This window comes from Misgurnus anguillicaudatus, chromosome 23 (assembly GCF_027580225.2).
Source record: "Misgurnus anguillicaudatus chromosome 23, ASM2758022v2, whole genome shotgun sequence".
In the NCBI taxonomy this organism is placed as follows: Eukaryota; Metazoa; Chordata; class Actinopteri; order Cypriniformes; family Cobitidae; genus Misgurnus; species Misgurnus anguillicaudatus.
In genome coordinates this window covers 36,064,936-36,075,599 of record NC_073359.2, presented here as the reverse complement: position 1 = coordinate 36,075,599, position 10,664 = coordinate 36,064,936, and the positions used below count along the sequence as shown (strand labels likewise).

General features: G+C 38.9%; 3 protein-coding genes across 15 annotated transcripts in view; 1 reads left to right on the top strand and 2 right to left on the bottom strand.

Annotated features, from left to right (window-relative positions):
- Positions 1 to 10,664, top strand: part of LOC129453270 (differentially expressed in FDCP 6 homolog) — a 39,810-nt gene that overhangs the window by 13,638 nt on the left and 15,508 nt on the right. For 12 of the 13 annotated variants that reach the window (XM_055217435.2, XM_073861682.1, XM_073861687.1 and 9 more), the window contains 2 exons: positions 6,041 to 6,127; positions 8,889 to 9,089. In XM_055217435.2, the coding sequence (XP_055073410.1) occupies positions 8,994 to 9,089 (96 nt within the window). In that variant the 5' untranslated portion in view covers positions 6,041 to 6,127; positions 8,889 to 8,993. Of the gene's footprint in view, positions 1 to 6,012; positions 6,128 to 8,888; positions 9,090 to 10,664 lie in introns of all 13 variants that reach the window. The other variant, XM_073861690.1, reaches the window with a different exon arrangement.
- Positions 1,228 to 2,862, bottom strand: LOC141359411 (dihydropyridine-sensitive L-type skeletal muscle calcium channel subunit alpha-1-like). Its single transcript, XM_073861819.1, has 2 exons — positions 2,608 to 2,862; positions 1,228 to 1,360 (listed from the first exon to the last, which is right to left on the bottom strand). The coding sequence occupies exons 1-2, from the start codon at positions 2,793 to 2,795 to the stop codon at positions 1,228 to 1,230; spliced, it is 321 nt and encodes a 106-aa protein (XP_073717920.1). The 5' UTR covers positions 2,796 to 2,862.
- Positions 3,736 to 4,446, bottom strand: LOC129453280 (achaete-scute homolog 5). Its single transcript, XM_055217456.2, has one exon. It carries the CDS (start codon positions 4,277 to 4,279, stop codon positions 3,761 to 3,763), a length of 519 nt encoding a protein of 172 aa, XP_055073431.2. The 5' UTR covers positions 4,280 to 4,446; the 3' UTR covers positions 3,736 to 3,760.

Sequence of the window (10,664 nt, the reverse complement as noted above, 5' to 3'; positions counted from 1 at the left end):
AGTTTAAGATGCTTTAATTTAAAAAAAAACTTGTCCTGACTAATTTTAACATATATCGGTGGCATTGTTTAATCTCAAGATGCACACCTTGTATTTTGTAAGGTATGTTTGTAAAAATGTCTTTAGCGACTAATATAAATAAGGCCTAGTCCTGGATTATCCTAAACCCTGTCCGGGAAACCGCCCCATAAAGGCTGTATCTCAATACTCAATATGCGTTCTTCAGCGATCTTGCGTCCTTGTGTTCTCGCTCTACGTCATCATTAACCGCCGAAGTTCAATTCCAATTTCCAAGAACGCAAGTACAGAGGATGCATGAAAATACCCGGATGTGTTCTTGATATCGAGGATGCATCGAGTGCAGACTTGTGCCCTGAAATCACTTTACTCAACACAAGTCATTGCGGCAAAACAATGGCGGAGGTCAGGTGACCAACAGGAAGATTGCACACATCTCAATTCTCACAAGTGCGTTCTGTGTTCTCACGACCTTCTAAGTTTGTTCTTCCAAGGTCGCCTGGCCAGACTGATATCCACGAGAATGTGAGTCCGTTCTTTGCGTTCTTGGAATTGAGAAACAGCCACAGTGTCACTTTAAGTGAAAAATTTTGAAAAAATTTACTTGAACTGGTAACACCTGTTAAATAAAGCAAAAATTAAGCTTTATTTAAAAAAAATTTAATTTTTTAAAAATGAATCCAACTTTTTACAGTAGCTGGGTTTCCATCACCCAGATTTTATGCGCATTTTGAAGTATCGCATCAGAAACAAGTGATGGAAATGCCAAATCTTGAATAAAAAAAGTTTTTACCATATAACGGGCTCAACAATATCGCAATGCCCTTGCTGTTAGTGCCTGCATCAAAAATTCTGCATTCCTTTTTCTTTGCACAGCATTTATTTGGGTAATTACAAGCTGCACTGATAGTAAATTTATAACTTGCCCCATTGTTACTAAATGCAGTCCTGTCTCTATTTTTTAAGCGTGCCTTGTTTGATTTACTGTTGCTTACTAGGTTACTAATACCACCATTATTTGCTCAAAGAACTTATTTGCATTTGTTTTTTTTGCAAATTTTTAAAAGATTCGTTTCACGTTTGGATGGAAACCTCACTAGTGTAGTGTAAATTGGGCTCTATAGGTTGAGGGCATGTATAATGAATAAAGATGAATGCGTATCACTAAATTCACATCTGATTCAAGAATATTTAGATGATTAATCCCGATCATCTAGTGTTGAATATGAGACTCTCCAGGTTACTGTTGGTGTTGTTTGTATCTTCTTCAGGCATTGGGAGGAAAACAGCTAAAGCGACACAGTTTGCAAAGATGGTGAGGAGGATGATGATTTCAAACGGTCTGACACAAACATTTAAGAAAAATCAGATTTGAGCTGAATACCATCATATCAATCACCATATGATCCTTTATAGCTCATATATAGTGGTAGAGCATTGCAATGGTCATGGGTGTAAATATTTCTATTTCAGTAGATTCTCTTTAAGTCTAAAGGCAGATAAAGTGTTACTGTCGTATTATATATCATCCTCTTGTTATCTGTGTAAGAGACTGTGCTCACATTTTCTGAGCTTAACATGTCTGTATTTAGAGATCTGGAGAAGACAACAGCTGTTCTCAGAATATCAGAGCGCCGTTGGGCTTTAACGCTGACGGTTTACACACCTCATACACATACGCACTCGACAGAGTCAATGAGATCTTACTAGACAGTTGCTTGATTCTGACACTATAGTTAACAGACTTTAATAACATGTACATGAATAGCTTTACTGTACGCTGTTCACTGATAAATTTCTATTATTATTTGTTACTCAGAAACAAACAAAACCTTTTTAAAAACTTTTACGAAAAACTTTTATAAAAACGCCGGTGCTGGGTTTGTTTAAACAATTTTCAAGTTTGTGTGAAACGCTCAGCTCGTTAATGTCACTTCTCTCTCGGCCGTCCAATCACAGCAGAGGAGGGGCGGGACAAATATCACAACAACCAATCGGTACATAGTTCAACGCCTGATAAACAAAGCAGGAAGTATAGCAACCAAAGCGCTTAGCTGAAAAAAGCTGGCAAGTGCCTACAGTCGGCGTCCACTTGGCGTTTTCAGGCATGTTTAAATGCTTAGGTGTACACGACGCTCTATTATAATAGTGCTTTTAATTTAAAAGAGAACATCACAATAATCCAACTTCACTTTTCATTTCATTGACTTCTATTCATAGGTATGCGAATTTGTCAAACCAGAAACGCACTCTTGTACGAGGATATATCGCATTTCGCTGCATACCAAAGTTCAAGTCTATTGATCTCTGACCCGCACGTGGAGTCGTGTGACCAGTAGAAAATGTGCACGTCGTGGCGTGACCTTTCTAACTACTAAAAAGCAAAGATAGATGAAGCACTCTCCGGCCATATTCGTAGCAACGTCGGAAAAATTTCGTTTGCATGCTCAAAGTCCAACACATAAGTTGAAAAATATTGACTAAATGGTTTATGACTCTTTAACATGCACATAACGCCAAATAAAATTCTGTCACTGATTGTCTATTTAATTTGTTTACTATTAAAAACACATTTTAGTTAAAGGATACTTCCACTCTACAATGTTGATACAAGCCTTGCGGAAAGGGTTCTTCAGCGTGAGGAAGAGGAGGGATCGCGCAGGACGCGGGTTTCCTCCCGTGGCTTGCAGTTTCTTCAGTTTTTCTCTCTGTTTTCTCTTGAGAGTCTCTTCATCCATGATGAAGGTGCTCATGGCTGCTTCACCACCTCCCTCCATGATCCGATCCAAACCAGAGCAGGAGGTGCAGGAATTCTGGAGATCAGGTATTCAGTAGTTCGGAATAAAGGCGTTTTTCAGGACTTGAAAAGTAAAGTTTATGCCACCATCTGCTTTCCCATCTATCTCTGCGCCTGTCTATAAGTCTCTGAATACACTTCTCTCACTTTAACACCCTCTCTCTCTTTCTCTCTGCTCTTGTTTGGCTAGTACTGCAGCTGACTTCAAAAATAAATATAGACAATGCATGTCACTCACTTTAACTGTGTGTGTGTGTTACAACAGAGTATGATACAGACATAGTCACATAGTATTGGTAGGACATAACGCAGAAATAACTTCCCTCCCATTGGCTTGCTGTGTTTGGACAAAGCGACATCACAGAGTTGCCAAACCAATCAGCTCACAGATGAGATCAAAGATAATTCACTCTGTCATCTTTGGTTTCACCTTACAGCTGAATTCATGCACTTAATCACATTGACCCTTTATTATTAAGCAGCTTAAAAACTGTACAGTCTTACAAAACCTGTCAAGAAATGTCCAGGTCAAGTTTCACTCCAAAATTAATAGACATTTGAATAACAGAAATGGACAAAGATAGTAAGAGAGTCCGGGGCGGATCTGGGCCCAATCCGCTCCAAAGTTGGCGCATCTGGTGTAGGTCCGCCCCGGAGTCTATTGATATCAGAGAAGCATCTGTAGAGGGAATAAGATAATGTTAATAAACACTTCATGTAAAACTTAATTTCTTATTTAGTTTGACCTTGACATGTTTTTAAACCCAGAAGACAAAAAATTTAGTTGAAGTATAATTTAATGTTTATTTAAAGTCAGAATTCAGAAAAATACACAAACAAAGTTGACATGAGCACTGACAGTTTAGTTCAGTAGGGTGCAGTGTTGATTTCAGGTCTTTTTTGGGTGCATTGACCCTTGTGCCCTTCGGTGAGTCTGAATGTCTCTTAACTCCCAGCAGACTCCTCAGAGGAGGTGTCAGAGAAGGACAGTGGTGAAGCCGCTCCTACATTCTCCTCTTCTCTCTCTGGTTTCTCCACCAAACTCTGTAAGTATTTAATATAGCGGATGGCAGCCCGCAGCGTTTCCACTTTGCTCAGCCGTTTGTCCGCCGTGCCGTTGGGTAAGTGGTCACGAAGTTTGGCGTATCCCTGGTTCACACACTTCACACGTTGACGCTCCCTCTCGTTTCGCTTCTGGATGAAAGCCGGCTCAAACGGACATTCATACACTCCCAAACCTGCGTGGAACGGCGGGAGGTACGACAGCAGCGCCGCCCCACCGCAGTCGTAAACTCCCTGTTCCACACGGGCCGGATATAAGAACAGAGGCAGCGAGCGGCCCAACGGGTCCGAATGAAGATGGGAGTGCTTGTCATTCCCTCTGTAAACACAAGACGGTGCAATGCCACAATGAATGCCACTCCTACTGAGATGACAACGAGTGTCTGGGAGAGGTGTGTCCATATTGAGATGAGACGCGCCCAACTGGTACTCTGCTGTGATAAATTTATCTAAGAGTGTGTGCGTTCAGATGGATTAAACTGTGTTTCCTGAGATGAGGAAGCATCATCCTCTTCCTCAGTTAAATCCCCATTTCAATGACAGGGGCCTGTAAAGCACTTCCGCTCCTCTTTGAAACCCTGTGAAGGATTTTGAGAGAGACAGACTCGGTTTAACTTCAAACACACTTCAGATTAACATAATAACCATTTAGACAGAAGTTCAAACACAAGGGATAAACTAGCGGACGGTCACGGATTGGCCACTAAATCGCACAAAAGACTCAAACCCTCAAAACTAAAGACCCACAATATACTCACACTTAAAAAAAGAAAAGAAATGCAGAATAAAGTTAAAACAACTTTGTTTTGCGAGTCAATTCAACCTACAATTTTAAGCTTTGACTTAACTTACTTACAAACTTACAAAAATACTTTACAATCAGTTTTCTCTTTTACAGACATTACACTGCAAAAAATTATTTTCAAGAAAAAAAATTCTTAGTATTTTTGTCTTGTTTTCAGTAAAAATATCTAAAAGATGCTTTTCTTGATAATGACCCAAGAAAATAAGTCTAGTTTTTAGACCAAACATATCAAATTTAAGTGATTTTGTGCATAAAACAAGCAAAAAATCTGCCAATGGGGTGAGCAAAAAAATCTTAAACATTTTTCTTAAACACTAAATTGAAGAAAAATTAGCTTACCCCATTGACAGATTTTTTTGCTTGTTTTATGCACAAAATCACTTAAATTTGATATTTTTGGTCCAAAAACTAGACTTAATTTCTTGGGTAGTTTTGCTCATCAAGAAAAAGCATCTTAATTTAAGAATTTTTAGATATTTTTACTGAAAACAAGACGAAACGTTTCTCTTGAAAATCATTTTTTGCAGTGTACAGAAAGGAAAATGTAACTGCTATGTTGATCTAACATTTATAATGAAATCTCATCTGTGCTTTTCTTAGGAATATTACATTTTGAGGCCAAATATTGAATTAAAAGATAGATGAAATTGTTTTTTAATGAACATGTAAATGCTTGGGGAACTGCACTGTAATTTAGCTGACCCAATTGTGAATGATAAAAAAAATATGATTCTGTTGGTGAAATCCAGACTAAAGTCATCAAAGTTCGATTGTACATGGATTTTAATCTCTGACATGATTTAACTCTTACTTATATTTTCACCAAACAATCTTAAAAATGCAAAAAATTACTTTCTTACTTGGTATTTTTGTCTCGTTTTCAGTGCAAATATAAAAAAATTAGTAAATCAAGATGGATTTTCGTGATGCGCAAGATGGCCTAAGAAAATAAGTGTAGTGTTTAGACAAAATTTATGCTTAAAACAAGCAAAAAAAATCTGCCAATGGGGTAAGAAAAAAAACTTTCTTACCCCATTGGCAATAACTTATTTTGTAGGGTAGTTTTGCTCAGCAGGAAGGTGGGTCTTGATTTGGGAGTTTTTTGGTGTTTGTACTGAAAACGAGACAAAAATAGAAAGTGTACATAATGCAATGTGAGTTTATGTATAAAATAAACTTAATCACTTGATATTAGTTATCAAAAGCAGGTTAACATATATGAATAAATGGATAAATAAATAAATTCCTGTTTGAAGACCAGACATTATAAAAGAATAGTTAAAGAGTTAAATATTGTGATATTTTCCCCCATTATTAGATGTTTCCTTAGAAACGTAAACATCTTGTTAATCACGTAGATGAAGCATCTGGAAAGTTCTTACCTGAGGAAGATGAGCCGGTGAAGATCTCTCCGTATCCTTACACACACCTGAGTGATGTTACAGGTGAGCTCTTACACCTATACCTGTAGCTCCGCCCCTCTGACGAGTGTGTGTGTGTGTGTGTGTGTGTGTGTGTTTACACTCTTACATGAACATTTCAAAGGCAGGATGAGTCTCAGGAAGAGATGGATTTTTGTTTTGTGTTTGAAGTCTGAAATTACAGCAGGGTGCAGACAGCTGCAGACAGTTACTTACTGGTCTCGGATCTGTCGGTCAAACACCAAAACACATCGCACATGCAATGTACATGACTGCAGTTAAACTCAACCAGTTAACAAACATCATGAGACTGTATTTACCTTGTACAGTGTATATAAATGTAAGTATTATTAGATAGATAAACAGAGAGAGAAAGAAACAGGCAGAACCCAGAGAGCAGAAGACTCGGGCTGGATCTGCACCACACTGCTGACTTTGGCGTAGCTCCGGTGTGGATCTGGCCCAGAGTCTTCTGCTGTCTAGGACAGAGAGAGAGAGACAGACAGACAGACAGGAATCATTCAGCACGTTGATGTCAGCTCTTCAGTTGTCATGACATCAGTGAGGTAACAGACCTTCATCCAAACCGCTGTCATCATCGTCTGGATGTCCTCTGCAAAACATGTCTGTGTGACGGGAAACACATTTTTTTCAACCTGATTACTTAATGAAGAAAAGAGCACACACACAAACTTTGAAGGAGCATCCGATTTAAAGATCTCTCAGCGGTGCCGGATATGAACACACACACGAAGCCTTGAGCACAAACCTCTCATCAACAATCAACATCTCGCACATTTGCTTTCTGCTGTCTGTCTGTCAGAAATGATCGTATGTGATTCTATCATAACATCATGTCAGAGGTGAACTTCCACAGGTGTGAATGTATGCAGGTGTGCACTCGTGAAAACCTGATGACAGTAACAGTTTAACCTTTCTGTCTGTGTCTGTGTGTGGATATATGAACTGTTTATAGTAGACTGTACACTAGCTCGGCTTGGAATACGTTTCCTGCCTACTATTTTAAATAACAGGTGAAACTAAATGTTAAATGCTTTCAATTGTAAGTTGCTTTTGACTGAATATCACTAGAAATATGTGCAAAATAACCTGTTTTATATTAAATGTTTATTTAAAGGTGCCAAAGAATGCATTGTAATGATCTGTTAAATTGTTCTCTGATATCTACACAGAAGGTTTGTGGCTTTATTAAGTGCAAAAATTATCCAGAGTCAGTTTTACGTGTTAATTTATAACCCTAGGATTTGTCTTTATAATGAAATGGTCTATTATTATCTTATTTAAAAGGGTCATGAATAATAATGTTGAGCTCTGCTCTGATTGGCTGTTTCTCCTTCAGTAGCTCTGTGTGTGTATTACCAGATCTTATGTTTGAGTCTGTATCAAATGAAGAGACAGATTTTGAGGAATAATGAATTGTTTGGAGATTGTTAATGGACGTTTCTGAGCGATACATTTGTGTTTTTTTCAGTACGGACCTGTAAAACGTACCTGTAACGTCAATAGTACAACTTCAGCCTAAATGCTAGCATATAGCATTAACTAGCATATAGCATTAACTAGCATATAACATTAACTAGCGTATAGCATTAACTAGCGTATAGCAGCCCAGTCACACGAAATGACATACCTATAGTCACGTAATTTTTTTATTCTTTTTCTGTCATGAATTTCTGCGTTTTTTCGTAATCGTATCACGAATTTCTGTTTATGTGTCGTTGTCACGTGTTGGTTGCTCAACTGTATTGTCCTATTTTCTTACCATTTCCGCTTTGGTTTAGGGTTACATTTACATAAAATGACACCCTTACCCAAACCCAACTCTAAAGGGGGTCGTACACCGGCCGCTCAGCGCCGCGTCGAGTCGCGTCTAGGACAATTCGGAGGTATCGTAAACCGAAAGTGCAATTAAATAGCGCAAGCTTCGTCAGATTGCGTCTACTTCAAAATGCAAAATATACCTTAGCAGCCAATGTTTATCGTTAATGATTTGGAACAAATATGATGTTATTTAATGTTAAACTATGTGAGTGGCGCTGTGGGGCGATTTGAGCAATTTCCTGAGTCACAGCGGGGCGGCACGGACAGGCGCCACCTGGCGGAGCCGGTGTGCGTATACTCATAGAAAACAATGTGTTTGATTTTTTTTAGAACGGCGCGGCGCTGAGCTGTGCAGCCAGTGTGCGATCCCCTTAACCCTAACACCAGGTGACAATGGTTTAAAATTTAGAAAATATAAAAAATAAATCTGAAAAATAGTATAAACCAATACTTAAAATGACATCCTAACGCAAACACCAAATCTAACCCTTAACCGAAGCGAAAATGGTTTGAGGGTGGGAGAGGGCAGTTGGGTGGCCGGTGCGTGACAGTGACACATCACGAAAAAAACGCTGAAATTCGTGATAGTATCACGAAAAAGAATACAAAAATTACGTGACTGTAGGTACATAATTTTGTGAGACTGGGTAGCGTATAGCGCTAACTCAACACTGGTCACAACTTTATTTTTAGCATTGTAACAACATTGTAATTAATTTAATGTTGGGGTGTACATACTTATTATTCATCTATACCTGCCCTACATAAATACAGTTTAACATTCTACTGCACCTTTAATATACTCTATTCAATATTTGTTATATTAATATACATTGTGTGATGTAATCTGTGTATGATTTCAGAGAGGTGGGACACTGATAAATGCTTATTTCTAACATGAATATAATAGTATACTGTGTGAGTGTGTCTGTTTTACCGACAGGTGGCGCTGAAGTTGCAGACACACTGACAGCAGGATGTGGAGAGACTTACATAAAGAGTTGAAATACAAAGAGAGGGAAAATAAATCTATCAGTTTTGTGTGATAATGGCGCTGCGAGCCGCTCTGCTGAAGAGTATCTGGTACGCTTTCACTTCACTGGACACAGAAGATAGCGGGAAAGTGTCCAAGTCACAGCTGAAGGTAAGACAGATGACAGACAGACAGATGTGAGAGATGTTGACTTGTTTGTTCTGATACAGTCAGCTGTATGTGGTTGTGTGTTTGTGTATGTGGTTGTTTGTTTGTATATGTGGTTGTGTGTTTGAATGTGTTTATATGTCATACATTGAACAAAATTGTCTTCAGAAGTCCCCCAAATCCGACAAAATCTCCATCTGTGTTGATTATTAAATGTAAAAACACTTTATTCTGTAAATAATTTATGTTTATGTGGTGTATATAGTGTTCAGTATTTTGTGTAAATATTGTATTGTTTTTTAGTAAGGTGATTTGATTTAAAGTGTTTTTGTGTAAGTTTATGATCTGTCATTATTTAACTGAATGAGTAAATGTGTTTGTTAAGAGTTTCAGTTAATCTCTCTCACACTCGGTGGCTTTACAAGGATCAACTTTATACACAAACTAAAGTCACTGTGTGTATGTATGTGTGTGTGTCTCTCTCTCTCTCTCTCTTTGTCTCTCTCTCTCTCTCTGTGTGTGTGTGTGTGTGTGTGTGTGTCTGTCTCTGTGCCCTTGTGTTTGTGTCTCTGTGTTTCTGTGTGTGTTTGTTTATGTGTCTGTCTGTGTCTCTGTGTGTGTTTCTGTAATTGTGTGTGTCTGTGTTTATCTGTGTGTCTCTCTGTGTGTGTCTCTGTCTGTATTTATCTGTGTGTCTCTCTGTGTTTGTGTCTCTGTGTTTTTGTGTCTGTCTGTGTCTCTGTGTGCGTGCCTCTGTGTTTGTGTGTGTCTCTGTCTGTGTCTCTTTGTTTTTCTGTATCTGTGTCTCTGTGTGTATCTGTGTGTGTGTGTGTCTGTGTTTTTCTCTGTGTGTGTCTTTGTGTTTCTGGGTGTGTGTCTCTGTGTTTTTCTGTGTGTGTGCCTCTGTGTTTGTCTCTGTCTGTGTCTCTGTGTTTTTCTGTGTCTGTGTCTCTGTGTGTCTCTGTGTGTGTGTTTGTGTCTCTGTGTTTTTGTGTCTGTCTGTGTCTCTGTGTGTGTGCCTCTGTGTTTGTGTGTGTCTCTGTGTTTGTGTGTGTCTCTGTTTGTGTCTCTCTGTCTGTGTCTCTGTGTCTGTCTGTGTCTCTGTGTGTTTCTCTGTCTGTGTCTCTGTGTTTTTCTGTTTCTCTGTGTTTGTGTGTGTCTCTGTCTGTGTCTCTGTGTCTCTGTGTCTGTGTCTCTGTGTGTCTCTGTGTGTGTGTCTGTGTCTCTGTGTTTTTCTGTGTGTGTGTGTGTCTCTGTGTTTCTGTGTTTCTGTGTGTATGTCTGTGTCTCTGTGTCTGTGTTTGTGTCTCTGTGTTTTTGTGTCTGTCTGTGTCTCTGTGTGTGTGCCTCTGTGTTTGTGTGTGTCTCTGTGTTTGTGTGTCTCTGTCTGTGTCTCTGTGTTATGCTGTGTCTGTGTCTCTGTGTGTCTCTGTGTGTCTCTGTGTGTGTGTCTGTGTTTGTGTGTCTCTGTCTGTGTCTCTGTGTTTTTCTGTGTCTGTGTCTCTGTGTGTCTCTCTGTGTGTGTCTGTGTCTCTGTGTTTTTCTGTGTGTGTGTGTCTCTGTGTGTGTTTGTGTGTG